We start from the raw sequence: 18,388 nt of genomic DNA, 5'->3' as shown, positions 1-18,388 counted from the left end.
CGTCGCTTTTTATGGTTTTGCTCTTTATTTATTTCTTTTCCTTGTTTTAATCTATATCTGAACAAATTATGAACCAGTATTTAATGTAGTTTACGAATAATTGTGTGCTATGTGATTTAAACAGTTGTTCATAATTTCTATCCCATGGTTTGAAAGTTTGCTGATACGTGCATAAAAAGAATAATATCAAACTTATTATTTATTGAAATCAGAGATTACCATCGAAGATGGAAGGTGAAGGTAGCTTTTTTGGACTCCTCACAGAACTATGTAACAAAACAGCCACGAAATACAGCACTCGGAACAAGATTTCGCAGAAGCTATTGTCTAGTAAAATGAGATCGCATGCCTACGAGATTATTCTGAAGAAATCTAGGAAAGAAATAAACTATAACTCGAAAGGTGCTATTACTGATTTGCTCTCGTATTATCTTGTATTTCATCAAAATGTTAAGAATGTGGCTGAGTACAAGAAGTGTTTAGAATTAAAGAGAGTTATCGGTGAAGTACAGCAAGTTGATTTTGGGGAAGAGAAAGATCAAGTTTACAATGTACTCACGCTTCTGGTTGGGTTAAGTGATTCACTTATAGAAGATCATTCACACAAGTTGTTCAATGTACGTACTATTATTTTATTACTACAGTATGCTATGATGGCCGTTTTGACGTTTGACCGCTCATCAAGTTTTGTATTAATTCATAACTACGTTGAAGGGGCTAATTGATGTATAATGTTGTCAATAGAGACGTGCAGCAAAATTTATGGATGCCTAATTTTACGACACAATTTGATGCCAAGTTGTTTCTAGAAATTGGAAATTTTTTAAAATGAAATTAATAAGATTGTCACTTATAGGATCACAGTCCAGCATAACTTATACTTCCGGCAAACTTGCATCAAAGCAAAACAAGGCAGTTTCGAATTGACAATATTTTAAGAAAACATTTTTATTTTCGTTTTTTTAAAACTTTTCAAAAAATCAGTTACCCTTTGCAATATCTATATAATCACATTAGGGCTTCATCCCTAATTCAAAGTCCTATCCATCACACTCAACTCACCTATCAAAGTGGGAAATTCACAGAGACAGCCCTACTCCACTTTGCGGACAGAGTTGAAAGAGCGTTTGAGGACAAACAAATAGTACTGTGTGCCTTTCTAGACATTGAGGGTGCTTTTGATAATACACCCATTCTACTTTGGTGAAGGGACTAACCTGCAAAGGTGTAGACTCTTCTACTATGCGATGCGTGCAAAACATGCGTTTAAGCCGCAGGGCTAGTATCTTGTTACACGGGGACTGGCTTGTGGCGTCCACTGCCAAAGCACCATGTCGTCACTTATGCAAGGAGCTCTTGACACAATTTCCGCGTGGTGTCAAGATAATGAATTATCTATTAACGCGGAAAAGACAACCATAGTCCCCTTCACTAAGAAGCGGAAACTAGATAAACTAGTGAAACCAATCCTTGGTGGCAGGATTGTGAGTTTTTCTGCAGAAGTTAAATATCTTGGGATAACCATAGATCAAACCCTAAGGTGGAACTGCCATGTAGCTAACACGGTTAACAAGGCCGAGATGGCCTTAGGTATCTGTAGTCGTATGGCGGGACAGCGTTGGGGTCTAAAACCAAAGATGACTCTCTGGTTATACAAGGCAATAGTGAGGCCCATAGTGACATGCCTCTGCTGTTTGGAGTGCTAAAGTCAGCCAAACAACCACTTTTGCCACATTGAGCAGTCTACAGCGCATAGCGTGCTTGCTAGGAACAGGAACCATGTCTACGACTCCGGGGGCGGCCCTAAATGCATTGCTCAATCGGACTCCCCTTCATATTAATACAGAAGGAGGCCGGTACCAGCATGTACAGGATCACCACCAAGTTAAGGACTAGATGATTCTCCCAGACATTGAGATCAACTCAGGACTCAATTCTGGAACATCCTGTTATGGGAATGACTTCTGATGTCATGCTTCCCAAGCAAAACTTTTGAAAACTGTACCTGGTAGAATTTCCAACCAGGGAAGACTGGAAAACCAATATCTTACCTGGAAGGACTGTAGCCTTCTTTGGTATACCGATGGGTCTAAGACGGGACCCAACGTAGGCTGTGGTATACATGTCGTGAGACCGAGGCTCAGCTATAAGCTGAATTTGGGACGACACTCCTTTTTCTTTCAGGCCGAAATTGCTTGTGCGGATTTGAACCTGAAGAGAGGCTACGTTAACAAGTACATTTATATAAACTCAGATAGTCAAGCCGCTCTACATGCACTAACCTCTGTCACCCAAACATCGCGGATTGTAGAGAACTGTGACCATACTGAATGCTCTCAGGGAAAGGAATAAAGTAGTTCTGCGTTCCAGGTCACTCTGACGTCGAGGGAAATGAGGCAGCAGACAAACTGACCAAGGTTGGTGCCAGGGAAACCTTTATTGGACCCAAAAAAAAAATGGGCAAAGCTCACTCTGCTGAACGAAAGCACACACATCTCCCGAGAAGTGTGGCTATAGACTAAGGGTCTTGAGCATTCAAAAGCACTGATAGCTGCCTACAGTGCCAAACACTGTAGAGAAGCTCTGTCATTGGACAGGAATGGCATCAGAATGCTCACTAGGGTCTTAACAGGACATTGTGGCTTGAACAAGCACATGTCGAACATTGGGCAGAGAGAGAATAGAGAGTGTACGTTCTGCCACAAGGCGGATGAAATTCCTGCTCATCTTCTCACCCAATGTTACCCCCTGATGGGCGTACGAAGCTCCATACTGGGAAGGCACATGCTACAACCAGAGGACATTAAATCTGTCGGAGCCAGGAGAGTCCTTTAGTTCTTTAATGCTGTTGGCCTTGGCTCTGAACTGTAATTAGTGGTGATCACAATATATCAACTGATGGTCGCAGTGATGAGGGGCTACATATGCCCCGAATGAAGCCACCCTAAAAATAATAATAATACCCCGTGCAATACTAGTTATAAATATAAAATCTTGTAGTTGCGCTCTCGCAACGACTCGCATTTGATTATATTTTTTTCGGTAATGAATTCAGATTTTACCTCACTATTGTAATCTGTCAATTGTAAACGGCCATCGTAGCGTGCCGGTACTGTAGCTGTATGTATTAGGGGTTAAAGCATGAAATTGACAGTTTCATATATGAGAATTTAAACAAAAAGAAAATGTTTGATTAAATGAATAATCTATAATATTATTTAGTTATTTGAAAAATTACTAACTAAAGTTTTATTTAATTTTAAATTGGCGAGAACTTTAGAACAGTTTCATAACTTAACCCCTTGTATGTAATACTACTTTGTGTCACATGGGCGGTAAGTAGACAATAACAAACAGAGGAATCTACAGAGCCCAATCCGTGGTCTAGGGCTGTAATGACATGAATGTTTGTAATTGTTGTACTGCCCAAGTGGCATACAATGTTTTTCATCACACTTGCGACGAACTAAAAAAACCAGAAAATTTTACTTAATAATGTTATGGTTTATACATGTACTTGGTGCAAGGGGTTGGTGTCCGCAACTTTACGACAAAGCGCCTATTTTGCCTGTGGTGGGTGCAGGGACTCATACCACCCAAGCTCCTTCAGGAATCTCAGCAACCTCCTCGGTTTGCTGAAGATTTCTGGGAGCGACGTCGGCACTCCAAGGTACTTCACCCAGTATTTGGTCACGCCGGAGCATTGTAGTAGGATGTGCGCGGCCGTTTTCTCCCCCTCCATGCAAGCTCTGCATAAAGGGCTGTCCGTGATACCTAAATTAAAAAGGTGTTTATTGTATAGACCATGACCCGTTAGGGCGGCAGTTAGAGTGCGAAGCTCTTGCATTTTAAGTTTGATTAATTTTCGAGATAGACTGGCGTTGAGCGTCGGGTGAGCTTCCCTCGCCTGTCTACAAACCGTAAGGGTTGTCTATGTGTTATTATGAAAAGGTTTTGTACCATTGTGTATATTTGTTCTTGAACACTGGTAGGGGAGGGACACTATGGGTTCTGGTCCTACAGCGTCCGTCTCCGACCCTTTTTTGCCTAGTTCATCTGCTGCGTCATTGCCACGTGAGCCGCTGTATCCTTTAATCCACTGTAGAGTTACGTGGTTGTGTATACATACCTCCGTGAGTGTTTGATGGCATTCGTAAATGAGCCCTGAGTTTATGTCATAGCTGTTGAGTGCTTGAAGTACTGACGTGCTGTCGGAGTGTATTCGAATGGCGTGATTCTTTACTCTTCTCGCTATTATTGCTTCTGTTGCTAACTTGATACCCATGCATTCGGCCTGGAATACTGTGTTGTGGTCACCAAGCGGTGTTGATATCCTGATATTGAGGCTTTCTGAGAAGAGGAACAGGTACTGGCCTGTTCCTGAATTTGTTTTTGATCCATCAGTGAGACGCGGACCTCTCTGGGATTCAGTCCTTCGTTGGGATCTTCAAACAATTGTATCTTGTATTTTTTGTCAAAAATGTATTGTTTCGGGATCCTATCCACCGCCGCCTCCAGTAGCGGTTCCTCTTTAACAGTTATGTAAAGGATTTCTGTATGTGGGGTTATTATGTGCTTCCAAAGGCCTGCTCTGTTTAGACGCACTGCTGTTGACTCCGCTTCCTGTCTGATGAACAGTGGGAGGGGTCGCAGGTTCAGTATCGCTTCGATGGCCGCAGTTGGAGTTGTCCTCATGCAGCCCGTCGCCACCATGCAAGCTAGTCTTTGGAATTTGTCCAGCCTGTCGGTTGCAGTCGTCAGATTGGTTCATGGCCACCATACTATCGCGCCGTAACTGATCATGGGCCTTATCACCGCTGTGTAGAACCATAGTGTTATCTTAGGTGAAAGTCCCCATTGTTTACCTACCATTTTATGGCACTGCCAGAAGGTGATAGTAGCTTTTTTAATTTTGTTGTCCAGGTGCTTGTTCCAGTTCAACTTGTTGTCCAGTACTACCCCCACGTACTTGACTTCGGTTGATAACTGTAGTTCTGTACTGAAGAGTTTGGGTAGTAGATAGTTACCCAGTAGTCTTTTGTTTGTAAACATAACTAGTTCTGTCTTTGTTGGATTTACCGACAATTTATATGCTCTGCACCATCTTTCCACAATCCGGAATGCTGCCTGCGTAATGTCGCAGAGTTTATACATGTAATATTTACAAACTTTTAGGTATCTCATAAATAAATCTCATGTAAAGAATAAGCACATTTTTAATATTGAAACATTTTGCTTTGGCTTTACTTAGGAATACAACTTAAAATTGTGTAAATTTACCTATATTCTGCTATTTATGAGTATGTATCTTATAAAATGAAATAAAGGTATTTATATTAGTTTTTATAAATTATCTAAAAAAATATCACAATTCACTTTGAACTTTTGAAATCTAGTTCGAGCCCTCGCCCGCTTTAAGTGTAAAATCTATATGGTGGCAGTACTGTCCACTTTTTTATTGTTCTGACAGAAACCAGTTATTTATTCTATTGTGATCACTGCTGATTACATCTCAATGTCGATCAAATCTCAATATGCAACTCTAGCTCTCCTGTGTTAATTAACGATATTGGCATTTTGAAGAATACTGTTTCAAGTCACCAAGACCTGTACGTCATTGGTGCGGAGTTAATAATTATGTTTAGTATTAGCTTAATTCTATAATCAGAGTTGTGCTGGGCAAAATACATGCTATGTCTGAATTAAAATATAAGTTATTAAATATTTTCTCATATGTATTTTAGATATGAAATACAAAATACTGTCGTGAGGTGTATTACAAACACAAATTACAATCATTACCATTAACCGGTCACCACAAAAGTGTTTGTAGTTTCAATTACGGTGTACATTACTGTCGAATGTTTGAAATACCAATTACAAAATAAATTTTATAGTAATTGAATATAGTAATTGAAAATAAATATTTTATGTAATTCAAATACTGCTCAGCTCTGTCTATGAGTAATCAATCATTGAAGTGTATACGAGAACAATTCATAAAGACGGTAGACTTAAGTAAGATTTTAATATCAACCCTGCAAGATGGATTTTACCTATTATCTGAAATGAAATGTTTTCTCTAGGTGGAAATCTTCTTTTATTTTAACTAGTTTCATCTTTATTGACATTTTTGTGTCAGCATTCTTCTATAAATTAAAAATGATTCACATTATTGATGAATGATAATATTACAGAAACCATTTTCATTTGGGCTGTTGGAGCAGATGTTACCAAAACTACCTCGTGCACAGTTTGGTTCCCCGGAACCATACTCTTACTACCCGTTGCACATTTTTGTACTGCCGTATTCTTTGAATCAACAAAATAATCCTATAAATGGGAAACAATCATGTACATTTACTGAGTACACTGTTGAGAGTTTCGACTCTAGATCACGTAAGTTATAGTTTTATATCTATGTTCTACTTAAGGTGCATTTGTCCAAAATTTATAGTGTTTCTGCGCCTCAGTCGCTGAATATCATATTCGCAAAATATCATGTTCGCAAAACATGATATTCGCAAGACTTCATGTTCACAAAATACCATATTCGCAAGATACCACATTCTCAAGATATTACATTCTTAATACACCTTATGCGCTAAACACCACATTCGCAAAACACAACAGTCTAAGTACAGGTAATAACAGCAGGCCTTACTAGAGACGGACAGAGGGTTAGATTGGTTAGTATTAAACGTACCCTGTGACTGCGAATCAGAAATTGACCCCTTACGAGCAATTTTTTTGCAGATGGGTTAAAATGGTGTATATTAATACGTTTATGGTTAGAAAAATAATTTCCATAAACCCTCTTCCTATAGACTTATTACAAATAATCATGAAATAATAATAGTTAAAAAAAAACAAAAATAAATAAATTCCTTTTATTTGTACCTTGAAATACACTACATAATGATGCATGCGCAGGGAACGTTATTTTATTTACGCTATCTTTGCCTACTCATAATTTTTTGTTTTTTTCTATTATTTTTCTACTTCTTTTTTATCAGTGACATGCAAATTGTTCTTTTTTAATTTTATATGTTGTATTTTTGCCATTTATTCTTAACAATTGTATAAAATGAGTAATTTATAAATTGTAATAATAATAACGCACACACTCGACATAGCCCCGCACTAGGGAAACCCTGTGTCGCGGGTGCCATGGACACACAAATACACAATTACAAATTACACCCAAACTCACGAGACAAATAAATGTAGGCCATACAAATATTTCTCCCGGCTCGGGAATCGAACCTGGGACCTCTGCATGGCAGTCCGGCATGGTAACCGTTCGGCCACGGAGGCAGTGTGATTTTGTATTTTGTTCCTAACAATACAGGACGTACAGTTGTACATCGCACTTATGATATTTTGCGAATGTGGTGTTTAGCGAATATGGTGTATTAAGAATGTAATATCTTGAGAATGATATTTTGTGATTTGTGACTTGTGATGATAAAATGATATTTTGTCAACATATCTTGCGAATATCATGTTTTGCGAACATGATATTTTGCGAATATGATATTCAGCGACAGACGCGTTTCTGCTATCATAAAAATCAACCAAAACAGGCAAATGTAAAAATTTAAGTCTGGTCCTTTATGAAGGTGCACCAAAATTGATTACATGGGTGCATCAAACATTAATATAATAATACTTGTAACTACCATTCACACCATTAAAATGAAATTTAAACTAGACAACTCCCTGTAATATGATTGCCAGACGAACAATAACTCAAGTAGTAGGTATTAGATGTTTATTGTGATATATGATTACTACTTACCATTACAGTTTTACCTGAACGTACTACACCTGGAGGAGGGGAAATAAAGAGCTTTCGTAGTCCAATGTCCCTGCCATCTTTTTCCTCAACTAATTTGTCCCCATGCCGATACCTATCCAGTGTATTGTGGAACCACCCTAGACTGACAGCACCTAGAGACTTGCAAATACCAACGTCAGGCTCTAAAGGGTGTGACAGTATGAAGGTAAGTGCTAAGTGCCAATTATCATGTCAATAGCGATCATTCCCCCTTCCTACCACTGTATACATTATTTGGGAAAACAATACTCTCTAATGCTCCCAGTAAAATGCGAAAGTGTTATCGTTAGCGTATCGCGGTAGAAGTCACCTTGATTTATCGGTGATCTCCGGATCGTAAACTTTAAAATAATTATATTTTTGTTTAATAGTAATGAAATATTTTGCCTTTATTGTTTCATTTGATATACAATAAATAAAAGGTGCCAGGTCTGTTATTACTGGCACATTCAGAGTCCGATCCAAGTTGCCAATTCTAAAAGTGGTATTATTTTTGGCAAAATATATAACAAAACCAATTAATAAAACTAATTAATTAAAAAACAAGACCAAAATTGAAACGTCAATTTCCGAATCTCGATCGAAGGCAAGCGCACTCCAACCTACTAGTATGTTTAATTTCAAATGGCATGTGTCGCGCTTCTGACATGACGTGATAAGTAAGTATGATAAGTATAAAAATAAATAGGGATAATTGTAAATTTGCATTTTATAGGACTATTAAATATTAGTTTTAATGTGAAGTAGTATATTATTGTAGTGTAATTCAGTCATAATAATAATAATCGTAATTGTTTCTTTTTATAGACAGATACAATATACAAATTGAGGTTGATATGCCTCAATTTCACATTTTTTGAACTCATCAGTAGCTTTTATTATGTTACTTAGGCGAAGTCAAAATTGCGGCAGATCTTTAGTGATCGACGATTTGTCGCTGTCGAATTGTGACTTCGGGATGAAAGTCGGGTCAATGATCGCTATTGACATGCTAAATGGCACAAACTATAGTGTTTTAGACATGCTGTTTTATTTATTGCAAGCCTCATAATATTCACTTATATTATATTGTATTAAGATGTATGGCACAGTCATGTAACATTATTTGCAAAGTTTGTCTGTAATTTTGTAATGGTGTTGCTAGTGTTCATACAGTGCTCTTAGTTCCCTTGGTACTTGAAAGTTAATTTGACTTGAATACTTACCTTGAAGTTTAGGAAATACTATTATAATTAATCATGTTTTCCTTTTCACATTTTATGTAAATAGTTAATTATCCTTTTGCAATAGTTATAAAAGTAGCATCTATTAAAGGATTTTTTGTTTGTTTTCTTCTATTTTGAAAATTTTAAATAAACTATGTATTTAGATTGCACTAGCTTGTAGACATCCCGACCAAGTGCGAGTTAAAATAATTTATATAATGTTCACCTGCCTGTTTTTTTATACAATGAAATGAAAGTAAAAATATGTAGTGTCTTTTTACGCAATTTCTTGTAATGGTGCTCATAAATTTCCATGTTGTTTATCTCATAGAGCAATAACAATAATGAAAGTTAGATAATTACCTAAACGTAAATAATATTTCAATAAAAATCATATTTTTCACTTTTTTACATGCTGCAAATTAGTTATATTGTGTTTTACATGTATGTTAGAAAAAAATATATAGTTTTTTTCAAATTAGGTAACCTTTGCTGATGGAAATGAGGAACAAGAGGTGTTTAGACCATCATCAACTGATTTAGAGGATATTTGGGATATTGTCACTCAAGTTGACAAGGATATACCTGATGACATATGGCAGATAGCTTGTAAGTTATTCATGGATATAAATGTAAACTAAATGAACTCTTGGTCACAATCTTATCAGGAAGATTTAAACAAAGCGCTTTGTGGGTAGGGTGGTAAGTCAATGACATGAGGATGAAGTGTTCCGGATCCGGATTTTCTAGTATGGTTCGAGGTGATAATTATCACAAATATTTTCTTGATAATTTATTTAAAATGAATCTGAACAACAAAATGCTACCGCCAGCAATGTGGTGCCATGTGTATATCAAAGACGTATCCAAACGTGTTCGGTAGCAGTAGAGCTTCTTGTGAAAGAATTCGTCCTGGGAAGTACTGCCACCTTACCTATTTCTTCCGCCAAGCATGGCGAGCGCAGTAATGTGAGCATTACGGCGTTCTGCGTTGTAAGGGCGCGAGAAATTACAGGCACAAGGGAGTTGTCAACTTAATATGTCTCAGGGTAACGGGCGCAGTGGCAGTGCCCTTCAGATCTTTGCGATTTAAAGCTCTGAGTGGCGCTGCAACTGTTATGGACAGGAGTTTCGCTTACCAAAATAAAATGTTTGGTTTTTTGATCTCTATTTTAAGTAGTATTACGTGCACAATATTTATTATACGTTCTTTGCTTCGCTCCACTGAGTCCAAGGCTGCTATAAGATTTTTTCTCTCTGCAGACTCGACCATAAATTATCGGCGCATGTAGCGATATTATTGCGCTCTCTCTTCCACTTACCAGTAGGGCAGGCACATACGGGCCTTTCGTGTAAGCGTAGGGCTGTGCATTGCTGCAATTGATAAATGCTATCGATATCGATGACTTTTAATTTTGCTGTAAGAGTGAATAAGGAAGGGAAATATCAATGATCTTATTTGCTAAATACATACATTACAAATTTACAGTATTAAAAACCTAAAACTAGAAATATTAATTAATACTTCCTAATTTTACGGGATCTTTAATTTCCAACAATGTTAACACATTATAAGTAACAATGATAGTAAAATAAAAAAATAAACAATGGCATATAATAAATTACTCAAAGAGCACAGTACCGACCGCGCGCCCTTTGTGATTCTTTTGTTTTTATCTGTAATTGAAGTGGGACAGAGAGCGCAATATCGCAGTCCCGCTTCGATGTTTATGGCCGAGGCTAGAGATGAGATTAACTGCTATATTCGCATAGCACGCTAAATGCTAAATGCAAAATTTTTATAGCGCGCTATTTAAAGTGCTAAAATTAAAATTTTTAGCAGCTCAAGGTCGTGTGATAATATAACGAATGGAAAGAAACGTGAAATAGTTGACGTGCGCTAACTTGTTAAGTATGGCATCTATGCTCTATCTATAGAATAGTTTACAGTTTTTTATGGTTAGTTACGACCGACTTCATTTGTTTTGTAACTATTACATAATATGGTGGTTACAGGTTATAGACGATAAATCAATGAGTTTCCCTTCATACTTTAACTATTTACTATTTACAATTTGCACAAAACTTTACACAGGCTATTTACAGTAAATTACACTCATAATAATTAATAATAACACACACACTCGTACTTTTATATACAAATATTACAACGACTTATTAATTAAGCAAACGCTAAATTAACTAAATAAATCCGAGTACTTAATTATATCTTAATTTAAATCGCTTCACCAGACGAAATTTTGCTAATGTTCCACCATTAGCTCAAAATCGTATTAAAATTTAACCAAAATTATAATTTATAACATAACTACAATTATAATACTTGCTAAGTGCTAAATATAATATTAGCGCTTAGCGTACTCAAACGTGAAATTTAACATCAATAAACCAATCAGCTATTTCGCGTTTCGCACCAAACGTTAAATGCTACAAATAATATGTGCAAGTATTTCACGTTATAATTGTTTCAACCAATGACAAGAGCCGTAATTTTCACATAGAATATAGTGCCATATATGAAATATTAAGGGAGATAAATCAGGACGAAGGATTTTGTTTGTTAGCTGCGTAAGTAAAGCACGGATAGATTGATGGTATGCCATTGAAATATTGTAAAATTATGTCGCTAGATGGCATTTGATTTAATTTTCTTAACGTACTCCAATCCAAAGTGAAAAAAAGTTCGTTATAATTTTAGCGCCTTTATGTCTTTCAAATTATATTATATCAAATTGCTATAATTATTTTTTATTTAACGTAACGTAACATAATTTGAGCTATATATTATATTAACCATCTCTAGCCGAGCCTGCAGCAAGAAGTAATATTAATATAACTGATATAATTACCTATGTACCCACTCACTATTGCTTGTATTTAAAATATAGCCACATTTCTCTTTAAAAAGTTAGTAGGTCACGATGATATTTTCTATTTAAGTTTATGGTTACCCTGCAATTTTGAAGAGGCGTGGAAAAGTCGCTTGCAAATCACTTGTACACTGTGTAGCAACTACTGATCAATTTATCTTATCAATATTATCCAAGATCTTGTACAAAGTTGTGAACATGCCTCTAGTCGACCTTTTAGAATTAAACTGCCTTAGGTATATATCTATCCATGAATTTGAAAAAGGAACAAATTATTAGCTGTTCTCGATCTTTTTAAGACCTTTGAAATTATCTCTATATATTTTTTTCTGTATAAATTAGAATCCAGCCAAGTATTATCTCCAGCTGTTTAAAACTCATCTACTTTATAGAACACCGACTGTGAAGATTATGTAGTCTATTTTTTAACTATCAAAATGTATCTACGATCTGAAGAAAACTTTATTGAATAGTTTTTTCGCGACATTGAACTAAAACTATAAATAAAACATTCTGTTTCAGCAAAACTTCCGCCAATATATGAAAGGCAGCTTATATCGACATCGCTGCGAGAAATGGTACTGTGGCGGCAATTGTACGAAAACGCCCTTAATGATCTCAGTGTTATATCTGAGAAACAGTTCATTCGGAATGTCATGTATCTTTTGAGTAAGTGTTGTTGATACCCCAGGGTGTGTGAAGTACAAGTGAAATTGACGGAAAGCGAGGTGAAATTTATTGAAGGACTTTGGTATTCATAATTCGCTAGGGTGGTTACAATTAGGGGAATCACCACATTTATCGACACGGAATCGCATTAAGCGGGTCAGAAAAGCCAATGTCAAAGAATCATTTATTCCATAGGTAAAGTAAATTCACACTTGAAAACGTCATTTTTTAAGCTACTGCTTTCAGTAAGCTGTCTTTCCTGAAAAGAACGAGCAAGAAACTCTAGGGATTGCTCTTTTCAAGTAAACTTGAGTGCTATGGAATAAATAAATACACTTTGAATCAAATTTGTATGCAATCTAGACCCATGTCGTCTTTCCATACTTCTTTATCTAACACGTAGTCTTCAATTTTGTGATATGACTTTTCAATTAAAATACTTTTGACGTAAGTTTTAAACTTAGGAAATGATAATTTTAATATATGCTCTGGAGTCTTATTGTAAAAACGTATACAGTTCCCCATTAAAGAGTCGTTGGCCTTTAAACGAAATCGTGGTACCATGAGTTTGGACGTAGTTCTAAGGTTAATATTATGAATATATTTTCAATGAAATTATGTTTTTTTTACGGGCGTACAAAATATTTGTATAAATGTACTGTGCCACAGTCATGATACCAGTTTCCTTAAACTTTTCTCTGGAAGAAAGAAACCCGAGACCCTAAACGGTACACAGAACGAAGCGCTCGTTTTCGCAACACAAATATAAGTAATAATAACACAAATAATAATGATAAAATATTAAAAGTGTTATATATACGTAATAAGAGCGAAATTGACGTTATGGGTTTCGCGTCAACGATCCGGGTGGAAGCGAAACGGCTTTTTCGTCCTTATTGCATTGAGATGAAACTTTTTTTGATCGGATCGACTTGATTCGGCATTAATATTTGTGGTGACTTCCTAAGTCTTAAAAAATATTTGGTTAGAAATATTAACTACTTTTTCCGAAATTAAAATCGGATATACTTATTTTTCGAAACAAACTAGCGTTTCGGTCTCTTTACAGGTCCCATGGTCATATTTGACTGAGATGGTATTATCAAATAATTATGTCGAATGTAATGAATGAATGAATGAAGCTATTACGAAAACTTTAGCAAATTTACTTTAGTAGAAAATTTTAGTATCAGTAGAGCTCGTTTTGAAAGAGTTCGTCTAGGGAAGTACTGCCATCTTACCTATTTCGGCCGCTAAGCAGTAATGCTCACATTACTGCGTTTCGGTTTTGAAGGGTAAAACTTTTGGCGATGTTAAAGGACATGGGACTTGTCAACTTATGTCTCAAGGTGGCGCAGTGGCAGTGCCCCTCAAATCTTTGTTATTTAAAGCTCTATGCGGCACTGCAGCTGTTATGGACAGGCGAGTCGCTTACCACCAGGCACCCGACTTGTTCGTCCCGTCACCTGGTATCATAAGAAAATAATTAAAACTCGATAAAGACGTTTTGGGTCAATCTTAATTACACTTACACAACGTTAAACATCTAGCCAGATATATCGACTCCTCCTACGTAAAGTATCGTTTGTTGAAATTGCCAAGTTTACAGGGGACCGTTTTAAACTTCTGGATTCACTGAAGTGAGTATAATACGTGACTGTAGCATTTCTCAGTTTTATTCGGTAAAGCTCGTTACTCACATAGAGTATTATAAAATTCTAGATATCGGTTGGATGATCTATGATGATCTATTAGATGATCACTCTATTTGAGTAACGAGTGAATTCAGAACTTTATAATGCTCGCAGGTAAACTTGGCAATTGCGACATACGAGGGGTCGATATGTCTGTTGTTTTTCCTTAGCATTTCCAATGTTTTATTTTTCAGTTGGCATAGAAACAACTTCATTCCCATTCAGTGAAGAATCAAATTGTTTTTACATGAAAGAAAATTTAGTTTTAGAAGGGATATCGAAGGAACATATCAGAGGCTACATGACAGAGTTGCAACTGGTTGGCACTTATTACAAACGATTGTATACATTCGCCTTTAATCAGGGCTTGAATGATCACTTTCGTAATAATGGACTTGTATTTGAGGTAAGTTTCTTATTTAAAGATCCAGTTTCTTATTTAAAGCTACAGTTGCTGTGTAAGAGAGTCACCACACTTATCGACACGGAACCGCATAAAGCTGGTCAGAAAAAGCTTTATGACCGTTTCGCACCCCTCATGGAAGAATGGCATAAGTGGAGTTGCGACAAAAAATGTTTATTGCTTCATTACATACAGACAAATATAACTCACATCCTCTCCAATTCTTGTAACTTTATCTGCAATATTAGTCGATAAAGTTATAAGAATTGGAGAGGTTGTGGCTTATATTTTCCTGTATCTAATGGAGCAATAAAGGTTTGTGATGTAACTCCATTTATGCCATTCTTCCATGAGGGGTGCGATTTAATAAGAGTCTAAAAGGCGTGTTTTTCGCATAGGCGGCGGTCCGAGAGAAAGCGAAACGTGACACTTTTTTTATGATACTAAGTGTATGTTGTGCGCCAGGTGGTAAGCGTCACGCCAGTCTATAACAGTTGCTATGCCGCTCAAAGGGCACTGCCACTGCGCCCGTCATCCTGAGACATAAGTTGACAAGTCCTATGAGCCCTTGAAAACCGGAACACAGTAATACTCGCATTACTACGTGACGGCACAAATATTATTACTTATTTCAGTTCAGTATAGGTTCGTAACGACAAAAAAGCGGGATGGTGATATACACTTCATGTAGCGCTATCTCACAACGATTCATTTTAGGTCCTAAACTGAATCGTAATAAGAGTTCATGGTAAGGCCCAAGATGGCAGTACCACCGTGGACGAACTCCTTCACAAGGAGTTTTACTGCTACGTCTTTTTCGCTTTTATCACATGGACGTAAAGCCTTTTTGACCGGGTTAATACGATTCCGCGTCGATAATAACCCGTGAAGTTATGTCCTTGACTTAACGTTTAAATTTGCATTAAAAAGAATTACGATTTGGGTAGCTCACCTGTAACTGAATGTATATACAGAGGTGGGACAGCAGAATTTAATGAAATAAATTTTCATTTTGAAATTTGACCAACTTCTGCTGTACCGATTCTTTTCGTTTCTTACAATGAAATGACCATTACACAAAATTGAATCGAGCGGCACTAAAAAAAGTTTTGTCATATCATCATTCATCAGAATCATTTTTTTTATGGACAACTCTGCTTGACCAAAATAAGACAGTTTCTTTGAAGAAGAATAGAGTAGAAGACATTATATGGTCTCGGATTTCCCCATGTAAAAACACTGTATGCAGGATAGAATCTGATAATAAATAATTTTAATTTAAGAGATTAAAAAAGTTCAATTAATTATTATTTAACCATTATTTGCAACTTGTATCAAGCAGTATAATGTTACACTTACATTTCTCTCTCTCTCTCTCTCTCTCTCTCTTTCTCTTTCTTTCATTTATTACTGCCTTAATTCCTTGTTTTTGAAAAACGTTTTTGCACGCGAAGAGTATAGTGAGATAAAGCTATATAACATAAGAATGTGATGCAAAAATGTGTTAATGTACATTTTGTACCTTTCTCTTTGTAATGAAAAAGAGAATAAAATAAAAGTAACACAATAATTTCATGCTTCTCCAATTCGTGTGTAATAGTTTTATTAGATTTGGACCTTTGGAAGTGGCGGCTTATTTAATAACGAATTTAATATAAGGAAGTTTTATGCCAACTTTTGGCCCAACGGTTTGCATTGTGAGGCCATGGGTTCGATTTCCGGTGGATCTGATTTGTGAAATTAACTTTTCTAAATTGTTTCTGGTTTGGGTGTTCTGGGTAATGCCTCGGAGTGTATCTTTGCTCTGGTAGTCATAGTACATGGAATTCCCAACTTAATGATCAGCTGGGCTAAAACGGCCGCATAGGCAGAATCATATTATGATTAATTGATAATTCATATTATGAATTTTCAAACAAAACAAGAAACGCAATTCATCTATTTGACAGTGTTGTATGGAGACCTCCATAGAACACTGTCAAATAGATGAATTGCGTTATAGGAATTGTAAGAAATTCATAATAAGAATTGTCAATTAATCATATTATGATTCTGCCAATACGGCCTTTTTAGTCCTGCAGGTAAATGGTGTGGTTGTCAGACGCATTATTATTACCTATTACATTATTCATGCCAGTGTCTTATAAACTCATTTGTTGACAAATCGTCCTGCTTAACAAATTTCAGGCGGCAAGAGAAGTAATAAGACAATACCTGTTACATTTCCGGCTTAAAACGACGGAGATATACGAGGAATGTACCAAAGCGAGCAATGAAGAACTAAATTGCATGCCCACTTTACTGCAGATCGTTAATCACATGGAACCGTTGAAATACGAAATAGAAACTATAGTTTCTATTTACAAGCTTATTAATGCAGGTATTTAGATATGTTTTTTTTTGTAGTTTATAATTTTGTTTAATTGACCCATGGAAATAAAAGGGGTTGTTTTTCTGAAGGATATTTGAGGCTATGCGCGCAAAAGTGGTGTAACCCGATGAAATGAATATAGAAGATATATTTTATACGTAGTAATCGTATATGATATATAATATTTTTATACATTATATTAGAATAGCTTCAAAATATAAAATAGTTATGTAAGTACTTTAGTAATATTGTAGAAAAAAAAAATTAAATGTAGGTTACACCACTTATGCGCTGATAGCCTGATTTTTCAGTTTATTTATTTTAAAGATAAGGTACGTACATCAACAGTAGTACATATACTCTTAGATAACAGTGTAACTTTACATTAGGATTGTACTTATATGTCTACCTATTACAGACGTACACAGCATTTAATGTAATAAAATAATAATAAGCAACAAAAAGAATAACAAAGAACTTATGAAATTACTGGGGAAACGATTCGAGAATGTTATTTTTGGAAACATTACTTGTAGAATGAAAAATGTCTATATATGTATTCGAACATTAATTTGGTTGTAAATAGAGGATAATCTGTTCGTTCGCCATGGTCCGGAAATCCGAAATTCGAAAAAATAATTAATTGATATTTGCTGGGTTTAACCACTCCATGTGACTTCTTGTATCTATATGTAGATATTTATCCACTCATTTCAAACACACTATTCCGACCATTAGTCACAGCCATTGTGAGCATTTTTGCTTGAAGGTCAGTAACAATTGAGACAAAGTCCCTTTTACAGGAGCAGTAAGATGCATCTAATGTTTTTGTTTCAGATCCAAAGATCACGTTACCGTTGGGCGCTGAGTTAATGTCGTATTTGTTTAACGAAATATCGTTGATAACGCATAGACACACGGCGCTCACTATGTTTGGGGCACTGTTTTCCATCTGCAAAGTTTATTTCCAGTAAGATTTTGCTCGTTTATTTAAGCAACATATTGTATTAGATTGTTACAAATGACAACACCAACAATCGAACAAAACACGAAAAAAAAAGTAGAAATATTTTTACTAAACATTATTATTTTGGCGCCTACATGTATGTACTGTAATATTTGCCCCGGCTCGTCATTGGAGGGCCGCACAGAACAGTAACTGAAATTTGACGCTAGGAGCTTTCCCAAGTAAAGTAATAAGGCTCAAATTACATTATCGCGAAACAGAATGAAAGCGAATTTTTGTAACAGTAGCGTAATTAACAGTCGTTACTACCTTAGCTCGAATCCAAATTTTTCCCGTACTAATATGGCT

The 18,388-nt window shown here is 36.1% G+C and overlaps 1 protein-coding gene across 1 annotated transcript in view; it reads left to right on the top strand.

The window, feature by feature from the left end:
- Window positions 1-227: 227 nt before the first annotated feature.
- Window positions 228-18,388, top strand: part of LOC113238320 — a 30,912-nt gene continuing 12,751 nt past the window's right edge. The window contains exons 1-8 of the mRNA XM_026475159.1: window positions 228-617; window positions 6,198-6,399; window positions 7,810-8,006; window positions 9,528-9,654; window positions 12,459-12,605; window positions 14,494-14,705; window positions 16,890-17,082; window positions 17,911-18,043. Coding sequence (XP_026330944.1) covers window positions 228-617; window positions 6,198-6,399; window positions 7,810-8,006; window positions 9,528-9,654; window positions 12,459-12,605; window positions 14,494-14,705; window positions 16,890-17,082; window positions 17,911-18,043 — 1,601 coding nt within the window. The remainder of the gene's footprint in view (window positions 618-6,197; window positions 6,400-7,809; window positions 8,007-9,527; window positions 9,655-12,458; window positions 12,606-14,493; window positions 14,706-16,889; window positions 17,083-17,910; window positions 18,044-18,388) is intronic.

This window comes from Hyposmocoma kahamanoa, unplaced genomic scaffold (genome assembly GCF_003589595.1).
Source record: "Hyposmocoma kahamanoa isolate Upper Pololo Valley unplaced genomic scaffold, ASM358959v1 95, whole genome shotgun sequence".
NCBI lineage: Eukaryota > Metazoa > Arthropoda > Insecta > Lepidoptera > Cosmopterigidae > Hyposmocoma > Hyposmocoma kahamanoa.
The sequence above is the reverse complement of the archived record's forward strand: the minus strand, read 5'-3'. Positions and strand labels throughout refer to the sequence as shown.